The sequence below is a fragment of the Catharus ustulatus genome, chromosome 3 (genome assembly GCF_009819885.2).
Source record: "Catharus ustulatus isolate bCatUst1 chromosome 3, bCatUst1.pri.v2, whole genome shotgun sequence".
Classification (NCBI taxonomy): Eukaryota; Metazoa; Chordata; class Aves; order Passeriformes; family Turdidae; genus Catharus; species Catharus ustulatus.
In genome coordinates, this window is record NC_046223.1 from 21,198,778 (window position 1) to 21,216,406 (window position 17,629).

General features: G+C 45.9%; 1 protein-coding gene across 1 annotated transcript in view; it reads right to left on the reverse strand.

The window, feature by feature from the left end:
• The window catches only part of TGFB2 (transforming growth factor beta 2), a 58,202-nt gene extending 47,049 nt beyond the window's left edge, over window positions 1-11,153 (reverse strand). Inside the window, exon 1 of the mRNA XM_033056067.1 lies at window positions 10,267-11,153. Coding sequence (XP_032911958.1) covers window positions 10,267-10,609 — 343 coding nt within the window. The 5' untranslated portion in view covers window positions 10,610-11,153. The remainder of the gene's footprint in view (window positions 1-10,266) is intronic.
• Window positions 11,154-17,629: the final 6,476 nt, after the last annotated feature.

The following is a 17,629-nucleotide window of genomic DNA, read 5'->3' on the forward strand; positions in this document are numbered from 1 at the left end:
CCAAACTTCTTGGCTTTCCAGCTTGTAAACTCAGCATATATCATGTAGCAAACTGGCTTTCAGAAATGGTCCTCCTGGCTCCAGCTCTATGCAGAACTGACTTCAAGATTTTATTGATAACATAAAAACACCTTGTTGGCTTAGCCCTGACCTTTCTTTACAGTCCACTGCTCAGAGATTTGCCACATTCTTAGTCAAAGCCTTGAGATTCTTTCCTGCTCCTGGCGCTGAGGTCTGATTTTGCACGTGTTTCTAAGAAGCCTCTGGATGTGGAGTGGTGAACTTCTAGACAAAAACTTGCTGTAGGGAGGATGATAAAGGTATATTATGGCATGATTATTTGCCAAGACCTTTGCAGTCAGATGGTCATTTATTTTAGACCGGGGAAGATGTGGAATACCTAAGAAGTACAGGACTTTAACTCATTCCTCCTTCTCTGGATTCTGCACTTCTTGCCATATTGCCACCATATGCTGATCCCAGATGACATCTGCCAACAAATGAGTCCATCAATAAAGCTAACTAAGGTGTTTATTTTCAATCATGGTCTTTGTTTTTCAGGGCCTTATGCAGAAGAATGTCTCCAGTGGAAACTCAATAAAGGACAAAGCACCACATTACAGTAACATACCCCAGTATACACTGGAGATGTGGCCACTCCCTGAAACAAAGGAATGACACTTAATACCTGACCAAAGACTTCTGCAGCCAGTGGAAAGACTTCCAGCATTTTCAGCAGGCTTTGGACCAGGGCCCTTAATCTGGGGAACATACTCTCAAAAGGCAGAGAAATGGAAAGGTTTGACTGTATCACATGTATAGCTGGCCCAGTGGTGGCAAGTGTGCATGAGGCAGATTCCTTTCCAGACTCTACCTCAACAAATACACTTCCAGCCAGGGAAAATCAGGTTTCCCAATAAAGTGTGGTAAATAATGGGACTGCAGCTTGGAAGGAGGCAAGTTCCTTCAGACACATGATACTGTTGTAACTCAGACTATGGCCACCTTCATAAAGATCTCTTTTTCTAGATTCTTTTGGGGCTCTTTTCTTCCCTGATTAGCAAGGGGAATGTGAAACTTCCAGATATCTGGCTCCTAGCATCAGGGAGAAATGCAAGCTGGAACAGGGGATTTAAAGAGGGAGAGAAAGGTCAGGCCCCCAACAATCTGATCCGAGTCCATCCCAACTGGGCCAAAGCTGCTCACTTAGCTCCCTTGCTTTGCAAATGTATATCCTGGCAGGGAGCCTCTCAGTTCCTATCACACCACCAGATCAGAACAGCAGATTGATTTTCAAGAGAGCTGGAACTTGTTCCCCACTCACAGACCCAGAGATGTGTGTCTGCTGCAACAGCCTGCTGTCGTAGGCTGGATAAACACGCAACGAGCACAACAAGCAAAACCTACAGACATCTTTCAGCAAGCCTCAATGTTGAAATGTGGCTACTTCACTTCCAAAGCGTGCATCAAGAAAAATACGAGCATAAAGCAGTGATTAGCAGAAGACATACAAGCCCTTGCTCTGCCAGGGAGGCCCAGAGCCAACTGCAACAGCCAAGAAAACTGGGTTGGATCTCTTGGAGACTGGGTGAGAATGAGAACATCAATGATCTGCACAGATCCAACACATCTCCAGACTGTTTACAATGTCCTATCATGCTGGTGAATACAATATATAATTTATCCTCCCCAGAAGGCAAGTATCCCTTTTACCCCCTGCAGGCATTTGAAAGCAGGAATGAACTGCCAGCGGACCTGAACCTTGGCATCCGTAAACCTTGCTAACTAGGCATCCATTAAGTGCTGGATCAATTCCTGCACCACAGCCCCAAAGCACAAAGGCCAGGAGCTGGGATGCAAAGGGCAGAGTTGACTCTCCATGCTCAGGGGGAGCAGAGATGTCTCAGCTTTGCTAGTCTGGGCCCCCATGGGACCAAGCAGAGATGGGACAGGGAGCAGCAGCCCTGGTCTCCACCTGTGCCATTGTTCCAACCCACTGCTGCATCACACTGAATGTGCAGCATTGTTTGTACATGCTGTTTGGAAGTTTTGCAGGTGCTCTTCCAAGTGTACATCTTGGCAGTGCTAGAGATCTTTATGATAGTTTTCCCAAAGGCCAACAGTAGTACTTTTATACATATACTTTTATACATACTGGACAATGCCCACTCAAATAAGCAAGGACCTCTCAATTTGGGGTACTGAAGATTAGCTGTAAACACAACTGTGGGCTCAGGATTAATAAGTATTATTGTGCAGAAGCCTTCATCAAATATGTGATTGTGAGGTGCTCTCTGACCACTTCAAAAGAGTCAGTGCTGCTAACACCTACTAGTTTTTCAGCCTTGTGATTACAAAGTTCACCCACAGGGTTGGGGGATTTCGTAGATTGGGGCTTTTTTTCCACTCCAAGGAATGAAAACAAACATGTTCTGATTCCTATCTTTCAATCATCACTATGGTAAGGATATATTGCCATCACTATTTCAGCTGAGCTAGCTGCTGAATTGCAAATGCTGTAAGTAAACAAAAACAAGTAAGAGAAGGAACTTCAACAGGCTTAGCTTGCCTTTTAAAATTCAAGGCAGGGGTTTAAAAGAGATGAAGCCAGGGAAAACATTGGATACTAACACCAGCCAAACAGGGAAAAATAACGAAGTTGTAAGCCTGAAAAACTGAAATGGAAAGAATGACAGATTTACTGCTGCATTTGATGCACATAACCACCGATAGACTCTCCCCAGGAAGTGTTGAAATTACCATCACTGAAATGAATCCAGGAGCTAAAAAAAATTAAATTATCTTTCCCAGAACATTCCCATTTGGGCTTTGGCAACACCAGATGTTTTAATGCTCCAGAATGTGTGCACGCGCGTGTGCGCACGCATGCACACACACAACACGCCCTCCAGTACAGTATCCTCTTTCACACCAGACCTCCCTCCTAGCTTCCACAAAGTCAGACTGAACTCACGGTCATCCTACAAAGCCTTTGCTTCAAAGTCTCTGCTCAAACGCACAACTGTCAGATTAAGCAATCCATAAGGAGTCTTACAGCAGCTCCAAGTTATGAATGAATGGTTATTTGTGAACTTGCCTGTCAAGACAGATGCGGTATTTGTCAGTGCAGTGTGGGTTAGATATGATGGGAAGGAGCCAAACAAGCAAAGGGAAAGGTCAGTATCACAACATTTTCCTTCCCCGCCCCTCCTCAGTTCGCCTAAAACTATGCCACAGCTTTTGCTGAAGTCCAATACAGTAGTCTATTTTCATGCAATTTACCATGCTTATTTGAAAAGCAACATTCAAGCAAGAAAAGCAAAATAAAACTGTGTGCAGAGGGAGAGAAGAACAGGAACATTCTGGTGCAAGAAAGCTACAGCAGAGTGACAAATCCAAGACTGGCAGAAAGCAGAACATCTTTAGAAACATGGTGATTACTTGAATCAAGACCACCCTGTGGAAGCTGAAATCCAATGCATTGTTTTCCTTGTATTAAAATGTAGTATTACAAGGATTACAGGTTAATTCATGTTGGAAGTCTAACCTCCAGCTCAGAGCAGGGTCACCTATGAGGTCAACTTATGTTTTATAATTTATACAATTATTTTTAATAGCCCCAAATCAGCACCACACTGTACTAAGTATTACATAACAACAAAAAGAGGCTCCCCTCCCTAACGGGGATTCAGAAGGGAAAAGCTCAGCTTTGCAACTAAGAGCCTGAATATATCAATGAGCACCACGTCAGTCACTGTCCAAATTAAAACCTGAACAAAGGAGAGTTGTTCCAAAGATCCTCTCCACACTCTCTGCCACAAATCTGCTGCAGGGGTGCCTGTGAGGTCCAACATCTCCTGGAAACCAAACATGGATGCAGAGAGCCCAAACAACAACACAAGATTGCATTTCAGCAGAGCCTCTCTCTTCACAGTGAGTGAGAAGTCTCTCTGCACAGCTGCCTGAACTCATCCAACAAAACCTCCAACACAAGGAGCCAGAAGCTCTCCCAGTGACATTAACTGCCATGCTCCCTTTGGAAAACCTGTTTGTTTTAAAGAATACCATTGTACCCAAAGAAGCAACTTCTCCACTGTGGATCAACTTGCAGAGCACCAAACACATGTAAAAAACTATAAAGACCAGAGAGGTTTAACAAAGCCCGGTCTAGCACTTCATTTCTGCAAAGCTAGTCCTGTGCCATTCAAGGTGAGAGAATCACAGCAGTGAACAGCCTCATGAGAAATTCATAAATCCAAACACAACTGGTCACACTGGAAGGAGATAAAACACAACCCTTGACCTAATGGGTTTTTCCCCAACATTTTCTTGTCTTTTTACAGACAAATCTTTGAGTTTCTCCTCTATACCTTGCAGCTGTATGTCTTGCACAGTCGGGTGCCCAGCTGCAATCACTTAACACAACACAGTAAGGACAAGCATGGGGGAGATGTTTTAAGAAGAAACACTGCTGGTTCAGATTGACTACTGCAAGAAGCCAACTGAGTGATGCTGGAGCTAGGCACTGACTATCCACAGCACAGACTGAAGGGGAAGCAAGCAACAGCCTGTGGTGGAAGGCAGGGTGCAAGTTTTCCCCAAACAAACGACCAAACCAATCCTTTAATCTAAACAACCCAGCAGAAACATCCGTAACACATTATTACACTAAATAATACCTGGGGAGCATATCCTCCTCAAGCTAAAATCTGCCTGCTTGAAAACATGCTGCATGTGGTTTCACAACAGTAGCAAAAATGTTCGTGTGTCTTCACTCATGACTTGTTTTGTCACCATACCCTGGGGTTCCTCTCTTTATCTGTAATACAGGAGCAGTCTGGCACATCAGTGCAAAGGCAAAGGAAGCCAGCTGCCCAACAGGGTCAGCCTTCTTCAGGATCACTGAAGAGTTTCTTCTTTCCTCTCTAAAGCATGCTGTAAAGCATTTCCTTCTCACTGGGCTCCCATGCCCAAATGACAGATTTCCACACAGTGAGAGGGATTTGAACTGTCTGGCTTTGTTCATCCCTGCAAATGTGCCACAAACCGGGCCCCAACTCAGGAAGCTAATTAGGCATAGACAGAGCCTTAATGCTAATGAGTCTGCTCATGTGTGTGAAGCTCCGTGCGTGTTTCAGGGCTGTGCTGAAGAAGCTCACTGAGAATGACAGCCAGTTCTCTCATCCATCCTTTTGCCCAGCTCTGGTGCAGACAGGAATCTCAAGCTGACAGCAAAAGAATGGAAGCAGTAACTCTGCAGTAACACAGCCACCCTGATGGCCACTACAGCTCTCAGGCAGAGCACCAGAGAGGAGCAAGACCAAAACCAGTATCTAATGCAGATGATGCTCTGCTTTCCTCATTCAATCACCTACTCACATTAGTCCTGCAAGTAGAGCCAGCAAGAACGGCACAAGCTCTGGGCACTCCTTGCACATCGTCAGCCATGGAGCAGAAGACAAGGGCACATTTCCAGAAAGGTCTCTGGGACTGAAATATTCCCACTGTCAATAGCTGGAGGGTGGGGAGCAGCAGGGGCGCTGCTGAAGATTCACCAAAAGGGCTTTTAAGGAGGGAACAGGCTGCCCAGGGAAGTGGTTGAGTCACCCACCATCCCTGGAGGTATTTAAAAGCATACATGTGCCACACAGGCACAAGGCTGAGTGGTGAACTTCACAGTGACAGGTTAACAGCTGGACTCAGATGACATTAAAAGCCTTTTCCAACCTAAATGATTCCATGATTCTGTCAAACTTTCTCACTCACCAAACAACAGTGAAAATTGCCCCTTTAAAACAGACACAAGAGAGAAATTCCAGGAGGGTTATGGAAAGGACTTAGAAATATAGCCCTGTCTTGTAGCTCATCTGACCCTGCAGTGTTGAAGAGGGGAGTCATGGCTATTTAGCATTTCTGTAGGCTTCACCCTCTGGAAGAAACTCAAGGACCATGTATCATTCCAGACTGGCTCTTGGACCTTCCCCCCTGCTTCCCAGCTTGGCACCCTGCTTACAGTAAAAGTGGCTGGTGATTCAGAGGCCAGGCAGGAAGCACATGTGGTGCTGCCCTTCATTAGTGCACCAGAGCATGTTATTTTATTATCCCTCTCAGTATGGTAGAGGACTACTGTCTAGAAAATTATCCTGTGCCTTTCTAAAGCCATATGGAATTTCCTGGGGTTTTCCACCTACGAAGATTGCATTAATTGTCATTCTTTAAGGACTAAGGAACTGTTCCCCCCATGTCTCTCCTTGGGAAAGCCTTCACCCTGCTTCAGGTGCTCTCTGAAATCCCTGGCAAACACCAAGACGTGCTCCAGAGCACAACCATAGGTCCGGCATAGCTAGAAAGTTTTAAAATAAGTTGTTCCTCCCGAGTCTGTTTCCATATCATTAATAACACGGGGAAACCTGACAGATTGGACTCTGTGTTGTGCTAAATGCAAACACAGGTGAGCTGTTAACATTGTGGTAATGATGCAGTCAGTGCTGGGAGCCGTCTGCAGGAGCAGTTCTGAAGACAAGGAACCCACATATGTGTAACTGCTGGTAAATTGAGTCCTTGTTGATAAAGTAGAAGCATGCCATTGTGCCCTGCCAGCTTATAATGTTGTCTTTCATGGGGCAAATGTTCAGCAGAACGATGGCCCACGTACAGCAACATTCAAGGAACAGAGCTCCTGAGAAGACTAATCCTAACCATCAGTGCAGGATGGAACTCATGGAGGCTCCTTCACACTACGGTAGCCTAAAACACATGAAAAAAGAGGCCCAAACCCAGAAGAACTGTTTTTTCTTAGGCTAATGAGTACTTACAAACCTATCTTCAAGAATGCAGAAAATTTCAATATTTACCTGCATTTGCCTTAAGCTATCACTACAAACCAGTTCACTGGTTGTGGTAAAAGTTGCTTTGAATGAAGATGACTGAATGGGCCTTTGCCTCTAGATACATGTGGTGCCTGTTTTTCTCAAGTATGCCCCATTATTCATTAGCATTACAATTCACAATCCTTAATTGTGTTGGCATTAAATTTCTGTTTACTCTCAGTGCAATGCCAATCATCACCTAGCTTAAGTATCAGGTCCTAGATATTCAATGAAGAACTGGTAAATAATAAGCTTCTAACGTGATCCAGCACTCACAGTAACCAGTTTTAAACATTTACTCAGATAACTTTGCCTAGGCACAAAATTCCCAAGCACTGTCTGATGTTGTGCTCACAGAATACCATATCCAACCTTCCTCTTTAAAATGCTCTGAAAAATCTCAAGTTCTGGTTGCCACTTAGGAGAGATTCAGACTCATACAGATGCATACTGTCCTGAGCATAAGGCATCCTTGACAGACTAAAGCTTTCTGGTTTTTTCCAAATGTCTTTGTAGTATATTTTTCTGACAATTCTTTTGCATCTGTTGCTTTTGGGTCAGGCAGTCCCTGACTCTCTAAAGTTCCACCTATATCCTGATGTGTCCTTAACCTCAAGTGGACTCTCCAGCCAGATGCCCCCTTACTTCCTCAGTGCAAACTATCAGTAAACCTTAGCACAACTTTAGTTTGAGCCTTAAATTAACAGCATGTGAAAAGATTAATATGAATAATTTCAAAACTAATCAGATCCCTTCTTTAAATGTTGACACAGTATTATTTATATCCCATAAATACCTTCTTGACTAAAATTCATCCCAGGAGATTGGCATCTTGCCAGTTCTATTCATATTTACTGTATTTATACAGTAGAGTTGGCCAAGGATAATATTTAAGACAAAATATGCCTTAGGGTATATACAATATCTCTTATAGTTTTCCTTTTAAATCTCCTTATTGCTAAAAATATTTAGTCTGAACTTTACAAAATGCCCCACGAAGACCTATCAGTGATCTGTAGTGATATATTGCTGACTATGAGTATAATTAGAGCATATTTGTAATACTTGGGTTGTAGTCAGTTACTGAACGCTAACAACTTGTGGTAAAAACTGAACCACTGATCTTTCCCATGCCTGCCTTCCAGCAGCTTTTGACCTCCAGTGCATTCACACTGATCCCCTTCTCCCTCCTGCCTCTCTCCAGCACAGCAGACACTGTAGAGTTAAAAAAATCCACTCTGAAACGCCTAGGAGAAAGCGCCTGCGGCCGCCAGAGCTGCACTTTCAATTTCTTCCTTTAAAATATGGTGGAGTGATTTCTTCCTTACTGTCTTTTTTGGAAAGGTTCGCTCCATCCAGCATAACTAGAGAGCAGTGGAAAAACAGTTAACCTACTTACTCTGATGTTAGCGACAGCCCTCGCACAGTAGTGCTGGATTTGCTGCTCGCTGGCCCTCGGATCCCAAACGTCTGATGCACTCTGTTGGTAGATACCTGCAATCTCCTTCACTCTTCCAAAGCCTCTATCGATACTTCAGACCAAATCTGGCCCCTATTTTAAAAACAGATCCTCTTTTGTCAATACCATCCAAGTCACACACCACAGATATTTTAATTTTCTGGGAAGTGTGCAGCTGCATTTTGGACTATAGGTTCTTTGTAGTTAGCTGAAGCAAGGAGAGAGGACAGATGTGATCAGGACAGATGCACTTTACAATTCTCAAGAGACTCTCTGCCACAGGGTCAGCTCCCCAAGCCAAGGCACTGCTGAACCTCTTCCCAACCTTTGTCCATAGGTGCTGCTCTGCCCTGGGTATGATCTAATAGGTCTCCAAGGGAAGTGCTGACTTCTACCAAAACCACCAGCAAAATAATACAGTACATCAACGTGGAAAACAAGCATGACTTCTGTGCTCTCGCTGCGGCTATGAATTACACTGAATCGCTCTGCTCATACCCACTTGGATCCAAATATGTGGTTATTTTTTTTTTTTTTATAAAAAGAAAGTATTTCTTCCCCAAGGGTAACAAGGGTGGAGTGTATTTATCATGGCTATTAAGGATGGTGCCATAATTACAATAATAAAATGGCTCTGACTGCCAGGATGTCCTGTACCTGATGTTGTCATTTAAGACTAAAGGAAGAAAAGGAGGCAGCTGCACAGAGCGTGGGGTTCAGATACCTTGGCTGGCATCCTAGGACTATCCCATGCAAGACGGAGCAAGCCCCAAAGCTACAACTTGCTAAACTAAAAATAAATAAGGGGAAAATGCAATTAGAAACTCTAGGATAAAGTTACCAAGATGGCTGAATTATCTATTTAAGCAAGAGCTATGTGCTTTTGAGAAACAGACAGCAAGTATATAGGGCATCAAGTGGTGGGGGAGGGAAGCGAGTTAAATGAAATGACTAGGGACTTTGGTTATGTGAACGGTGAAGTTATTTTCTGCTTCTGGTATTTCACTTTCCTCGGTATGATGATGATCTAGATTCTTTTAAGGCAGTGCGGTGCTTTTTCTTTCTTTCTTTTTTTTAGTCTGTGCACTTAGGCTTCACTACCGAAACAAACAGGCACGTCGTAATGATTATTAATCACTCTAAGCGGATTTGATCAGCACAGAGCATTTGCACCTATTTTTTTTTTCTTTTTTTTTTTGTGCAAAACGTGGCATGGATCACCAGAAGGTGGTTAAAAACAGAAAAAGGCAGACGGGCTGAGACAGGTTCCAAGAACCGAGGCTACTCAGAAGGGAAAAGTTTTTTCTGTACCTGAAATGAAAAGTCCCACTAGTCGAAAGGGGAGGCTAGTTAAAGTGGGAAGAGGAGGGAGGAGGTCTCTGCCCTCTCCGAGCACCAATGTGAACAGCACTCTGCGGGACAATGTTCTAGAGGGACACAGACAAGACGAGCCGGCGACTTTTTTTTCTTTTTTTTTTTTTTTTTTTTAAGACCTCCTTTTCTTTTCAGTTATGGAGAGATGGAAACCTGCCCGCTCCAGACACTCCAAGGGAAACAAGAGCAGTGGAAAGATATTGGCTCTTTCTGGAGGCTGCACACGGGGAGCGAATCCCGGTGCTGGGGAGGGAGAGGGATCCCGGGAGTGGGGAGCTCTGCCCAGGTACGTGGTGGTGGCAGCGGAGGCACCCCGAGGGATTCCTGGGGGACTTCAGAGGGCTCTGGAAACCTCCGGGGCAACAGGTGACCCCCCCCACACACCCACCCGGTCATATGTACACCCCGTCACCTAAATTAAACCCTAGAAGCCTCCACCGAAGCGATGCTGAGGATGACGAGCAAAGGAGGTTCCGATGCTTGGGGGTCCTCTTTAAACGCGCTGAGCACCGCTAAGCCCCGGGGGCCAAATTACGCACACACGCACGAACCCAGAGCACTTACTTTCGGGGTAAAAAGGCTGCATGTCTATTTTGTAGACTTCTTTGGCATAGTACTCCTCGTCGCTCCTCTCCCTCTCGCAAGTGGCGGCTCTGTGGTTGGCTTTTTCCTGCAGCAGGTCCCTGGTGCTGTTGTAGATGGAGATGACCTCCGGGGGCACCTCCTCGGGCTCGGGGTACTCGTCCGGGGGGCTGGTGAGCTTCAGCTTGCTCAGGATCTGCCCCCGGATCGCCTCGATCCTCTTGCGCATAAACTGATCCATGTCGAGGGTGCTGCAGGTAGACAGGCTGAGAGCCACGGTGGCCAGATCCACGGTGAGGAGCACGCTCAGCAGATAGCAGTGCATTTTAAGGGTTTAAATACAGCGCCCCCCCCCAACCACCAAAAAAAAAAAAAAAAGTGACTTTAACAACGAACAGCAAGAAAAAAAAAATCGAAAAAATAAAAAGGGTATCTGTGCAAACAAAGGGTAGATCTGCAGACAAAATGCTCTTAAAAAATCGGGCTGCGAGGGAGGCTCGCAATCGGACAACGCACGGGAGGCGCCAGTGAAAAAAATACCAGCAATATAATAAGGGGGAAAAAAAAGGGAAAAAAAAAAGAAAAAGCAAGTTGCCACAACTAGATAAAATTCGGGGGTGGAGTGAGCCGGACAGCAAAAAAAGGTGCGGAAAAAAGCCCCCAAATAGATACAACAAACCTGCAGATCAAGTAAATGGCAGAGACGCTGCTCTCAGCGCGCTGTAAAACAAAAATCCGAACGGGGGGGAGCGTGGGGGAAAGGGGGAAGGAAAAACCCAAAAAAAAAAGGAGGGCGAGAAGGCGCAGCGCCGGGTATCACGGGGCGCTGCCGCAGCCGGCAGAGCGAGGGTGCCGGCGCGGCGCTGAGCCCCGCCGTGCGCCCGCGGCGCCCGACGGCTCCCGGCGGGCAGCGGCACCGCCCCGCGCCCGGCGGCGCTCAGCGCGGGCACCGAGAGCCGCGCACGTGTGCGCCCGGCGGCGCCGAGCCCCGGCCCCCGCGCCCGGCCCGGCCCCGCGGCAGCGGCAGGCGGCGGCCCCGGCCCCGCGGCGGCGCCCGGCGCCCGCGGCGAGCGGCGATCCCCCGTGCGGCCGCGTCCCGCAGGCTGCTGCGTGCGCCCCGCGCCGCATGCACCGGCCCACCCCCGCCCGGGCCGCTGCGCGCCGCACAGCTCTTCCCAGCTCCCTCCTCTTCCTCCTCCTGCCGGAGCGCCGAGCCCGCGCCGCAGTCGGCCAGGCAGCGCCGCCGCGCCCCGGCAGCCTCCCGCGGGTCGCAGGCGCGGAGCCGGCCCGGGGCTGGCCGCAGCGCTGCGCCGCTCTCCCCGCCCGCCGGCCTCCCCCGCGGGGCTGGGGCTGGCCCCGTCCCCGGCGGCTCTAGCGCTCCGCCCGGCGCCCCCCGCCTGCCGCCCCCGGCCCCTCGGCTCTCCCTGCGCGGAGGGGACGGGTGCCAGCAGATAACATCACGGCCGCGCAGGGAGAGGGAGATTTATACGATCTCCCCGCCCCACGTGCTCGGCTCGCTGCGAAGTGACGTGGAGGGGCTGCGGGAGCGGAGGGCTCCGCGCCGCCGCCCGGCTATTTATTCCCCTCCGCGCCACCGGCGAGGGACTCGCCGCAGCCCGGCCGCTGCCGAGCTGCCTCGCCCCGGGGCAAGGAGAGGGCAGGCAGCCCGGAGCCGAGAAGAAAAAGCGAGTCCTGCCAGACTTTTATTTTACTTCTTTCTTAAATAAAGGCCTGAGTGCTTCTTGCACCTATTATTAAAGTAATCGGGCCAAGTAGCGCTCTGGCGTTAGAGGAAGAGTAACACGCCTCTTGGACCCCGCTCAGACGCGTTCCTGTGCGAGGCTGCGGGGCAGCTCTGCCCGCTCCCGTGTCACAGAACGCTCCCCGGCACTGCCTCTCGCTTTCACTTCCAAGTGTGCTTTGGGCAGTTCTCGCTGCTCCCCGGATACCTTGGTAATCGGTACTACCGGCCAAAGAGGGAGAGACGACAGATGAGGAGGATTTGCTCCTTCGCCGAGGTCTCCTCTCCTGTCAGAAGCGTGCAAATACATCCTCATCTGCACTTGACAGAAACTCTCAAGCCCCAAATGCTCTGGCTATGCCTGTAATTCAATTTTTCCGCTGCCTCTTTTGGCCACAACAAACATCGCAGGCTCCATCCATACCCTACTCTGCCCCAGGGAAATCACTCCACAGTCTACTAAGCATCCCTCAACTTAATGCCATAAAGCTTTTGCTTTACAGTTCATTTATCACCACTGTACATTAACTTTAAAAAGTGATCAAGAAGGCTTTTTCTTTACTCTCACCTATTTTAGCTTCACATTCCCTTCTGAATTAAGCTATCACAGGTTTTACTTGCCAGAACTTTCCAATAACATCATCCTGAGAGAGGCAAGGCTGTTTCTGAAGAACCTCTATTTTCAGAGATGAAGAAAGGTGTAGGAGAGGTACTCGAAGGGCCATAGGTGTTCCCAAGAACAGCTCAGCCATTGCCAGTGGTATTGCGGGTAAACACACACAGGAGAAAGGAGGTAGCAGGACTGGGACCTGGAAGCACACTGAGAATCATGTAAGACACAAACCAGCTAAACACCACTGAAGGCTTCCTCCAGCTGACCACACCTCAGGGACCATCTTCTTTCTGCAAAATTTTCAAACGTTTCCCAAAGCTGGAGAACGCCAGTCCCCAAATTAAATGCAATTTTTTCCTTCCCAGTGAGGAAAACTGCTTCCTCTGAGCAGCTGTGGCTGCGTGCTGGGGTGATGGAGGCACCCAGCAGCACGGAGCTGCCACACGCTGTTTGCCTTGGCAGGGCTCTGCTGCAGGGGAATCTTGAGCCAGCACGGCCAGCTAACCTCGGACTGCTGCGGGTACCAGCAACGATGACGTTCTCCGAGAGATGGAGGAGCTACGAAAATATATTTCTGACAGGTATGTGTACACACACAGGCTCTAAAAGTAAACTTCATTCTTTACCAGCATGTGGCTGTGTACAGCCATACACGCATCCAAGATTGCATCCTCACGGTGCAAGAGTTAATAGTGCTTTCCACTTAAATCCATGAATTCCTGCAAGGCCAGATTAAACCTCTCTGCCACAACATCACTCTTTTACTGCTGTACATGTCAATGTCCTGCTCCCACTGACCTCAAAAACACAGCTGCAGTGTCAGGAATGGCAACGTTTCCAAAATTACTCAAATAAACAAGCAAGCTCAACATGTAGACTCAGCTGGTTTCACTTCTGCAGCACACCTGTACAAAACCAAGGGGACAGTTCCTCGAGCTGTTACATCTCACAGCTCCACTGCTAGCCAGCTGAGGAATCAGCTCTGTTACATGGGGTACCTCAACTGCAAATACTTCTAAAGAAAAGGGTTATTACATTATTTCCTCCAAAAGCTGCGGCTGAAACCATGAAGGAATTCCTTATACAGCAATGACAGCCCTGTAACACTTGGCTCTGCGTGCTACTCACTTCAAGGGCTTCAGAGCAGTGACTGGGACAGTGCTGGACACCCTCCTCAGGCAGGGAAATTACCCCATCTCTCAGGATCCCTCTGCAGATCACAGATCACACAACCCGCCAGATTACAAAGTGTTTTGATCCTTGAAAGTTTGTTATTGGTGGGGGAAAAAACAAAAGCCCAACCAATCCAAACTTTGCAGTGTTTTTCCCAAACCCTGAAGCCCTAGGGATGCCCTGCTGGAGGCCATCAACCCCCCTGCCTCCAGTGCCCAGCTGGCCATGCTGCCCACGGGGCTGCAGGAGGTCCAAGCTCCAGGGAAGCCCTCCGTGTAAGCTGCCAGAAATCCAGCCAGGCTGACAGCAAACCAGTCCGACTAGATTTTGAAAGTTGCTGAGATTCCTTCTGATTTGGCAATGATTCCTCAGTGTCATTTAGACCATCTAGGGGATAAAAAAAAAGAATTAAGATAAATCTTGAGTTTGTTCTCATCTGAGTAAAACCCTTTGCTTCTCTTCTGACCCTGTTAGTGTGACATAGGCTTACCTCGGTGCACGTCTCCATTCTGCTGTGTGACTGCAACAAAGCTGGATTCCCCAAAACTTCCCGATGTCACCATGGTGATGTTTTTGCCATGCAGAACTTCCCAGGCATGCATACTCCACTCCAAAAGCCCTGGCCACTTGGGCTAAATCCCCAGCAGCTGCAGAAGCCCACCACACATGCCTGAACAGCTCCAGTTTGCTCCAGGAAGGGACACCTACCTGCTAGCCAAATCGTTCAAATACACATCCACATTCGTAAACATCGACTTTCCATTATGTACTCTAACATATACATCATGATAGAGCTGGTCTTAGTTCCAAAATCTCCCCCTTGCACATTTTTTTTTGCCATAGAAGTCCTGCAAACTAGACTCAAACAGGTGTCATTTTTACCTTGCTAAAGTGAGGAACACATAGAAAAGGCAATCAAAAATTGTCAGAAATGGCAGAAGCAAACTGCAGGCACTTGACAAAGATGGATAAAGTTTTATGTCACAGGTTTCAACTGTAACATGGCCTTTTACTGAGGTAATTCTGCTTCTACATTCTGCTGTTAACTTTCGTGACTATTATTGCAATTATGGGTTTGTATTTTATCTTGCAAAGCTTTTTAGTTTTTATTCATTCCACAACAGCTTGTATTGATGACTACCTGCCAATTTCAAAAGCTGCTGGGATTATCAGAGACTGAAGGTTAAGTCAGCTTACATTTATCTCTTCCCTGTGCCTCTGTGAAATGGCCTTGTCCGGTGGGGCTGCTGTCAGTGGAAGCTTTGTAAGTCAAAAAGTGGGAATGGGCTCTTAGCGTGCATATGGGGAGAGAACAGAACTTATCTGTTTTGGCACTTTCAATTCAATACAATACTGTCTTTTTTACATATTTTTTTTTTTTTAATAAACACTAACTGTTTATTAGAAAAACAGGGACACCTGGAAAGTTACTTCGCTAAATGTAAAGGTTTCATGTTTCCTATTAAGTTAAAAATTACGTGGTCAGGATTTTACAATTTGTGGTTTCTTTTTAGATTGTTTTGGTTATACGCAAATGCGCTGTGCAAAATACAAAGGCAATAATCTTTCTAAAACTGCTGACGACCAGGTCATTAAGTAAGGTGGCTGGTCACATTTCATAAACTAAAGAACATTGTTGGAAGAGGAATAACTTTTAAAAGTTAAGAGGTGACTTTTGTAAATTCTCACACTGATGACGAGTGTAGGATGATTGCACAATTAATTCTTTGTGGCACGCACAGAAATCTGCAGCCATAACTGTGGTCGTGTAGAATCTCAGCCATTCTGATGCAGGGTGCTAGGGAAAAAAAAGTTTTGAATTCTCCTTTTTATAAAAATACGCGTATAAAGGTTCAACTCGGAGAGCCAAGGTGGCACCTAATAAAGGTGAGGCAAAGAGGAGATGACAAATAATGGAAAATTGTAATATATACTATAATAAAACCTTAGATTTTACTGTTTATTATCCTTAGTGAAGCAAAAGTCCATACCCCTGTGCTGCACATTTCATTAGTGTGTGCTGCAACGCCTGGATGAATTTGAGAGCAAACCCTGCTGACCTTACTAACACAAGCAGCCCCACTGCCCCAGGATTGCATTTCACACAACCACAGCCCATTCCTGCAGCACTCTTGTTCCAGAAGATAAAGGCTATTTTATAGAACATGCTGTTTGACACGCAAGACTGCTACCCATATATACATATGTAACTACTTGTCAACTTGCAAATCAAAGGTATATTTCCGATATTTATATAAAGAAACAATTTATTTGTTGAACCAGAACTTCTTTTAAATATATAACAAGAATAGGAACTTTTATTTTTATATATATTTAGACACACACACATTTTGGTATGTTTATAAATATATGTATTCATACATACATATCTATAGACATAAAAAAATTCTCATTCCTACAAATAGATTTAATAATTTCAGTGGAAATAGTTACAAGAGTGACAGTCAACAAGATCTGATCCAAAAAGCCATTCAGATGTCATCTCTGAGAACTTTCAGAATGGCATAATCTCCCCCCATCAATTAGGAACACAAAGCTGTAATGCCCATACAGCAGTGTATAGTCTGTGTTTAAAATTGCATCTTAATAAAAGACATCTAGAATGCAATTATCCCCCAAAAAACTGTTGCCAAGGACCACCAAAGGAACCCAAAACAACAACAACACTGGAACTTTAGACAGGACACCTCAAGCCAGAATGACAAAAATCTGAAGGGGAAAAAAATTCTTATGAATAAGAGGAAAAAGGGAACAGAAAGGAATATCACCATTAGTCTGTATTTCAATGCTACATTATTCTCCATATCTTTCATGGCTGGGATTTTACAACTCCTAAAATAGAATCTCTCCAGTAAAGTTGTACCTTGTCTCCACAGAGTACAGCCAGAAATTAGGGGTCTAGGGAAGCATCAATAGCCTAAACCCTGTATCCTAAAAACATACACATTTCTATAAAGGCTACAACATCAGTGCTGCATCCAAAGAGGTTTCTGCTTCCAACAGCTGACTTCCACCTTTGAATCAGTTAAGATTCAAGTCTTCATAAAAACTTTGCCAGAGAAGTTTCCCCATGGTTACACCTCCTGGAGTTTGATCCCCTCATGTGCTTTCCCAAATCTGTTTGTCAGCCTTGAGGATGCCACACTAATCTTCCATGTATCATTCCAGTTTTAGTCCATGTGCCACTGAAAATAAGGCCTTCCTTAATCCTAGCACCTGTGGTTTTAATCACCACAGGAAATCCTGTTTCCACTTAAGTCAGTAAGACTTAAATATCAGCAGAGGAAAATGATCAGATTCACTAACTAAAAATAAAAATAATTAAAATAAGACAGAGAAATATAAGCTCAGTGGTTTATAAACCAGAGGGCCTTGACATCTACTTATAGCAAGCATGACAAAGTAAAGACGGTAGGGTAAAAGTCATCCCTTTAATCTCAAGGTTTGAACTTGTGACCTGCATCTCCTTCTCAGTATTACAGCTGTTGCCTTCTATTTCTGAACTGCATGGTGATGATTTGGGTTATACCTCATTAAGTAACACACAAATGATATCTGTAAATATTGGATTCCTAACAGAGCATCCACTGGAGCTTATTCAACAAATTAAAACCATGTAACTCAAGTTAGAATGTGCACTCAGATTGTGCTGTTGAAGTTTTAAGAAAATCACGTGTATAGCAAGATTAATTGGCAGCAACTTCAAAAATGGGCCAGCCAGTAATGCCATATTTAAATCATATTTTGCAGCTACAAGAAAAAACGGCTCTGGGTCTGGCATCCCGACTTCTTCACAG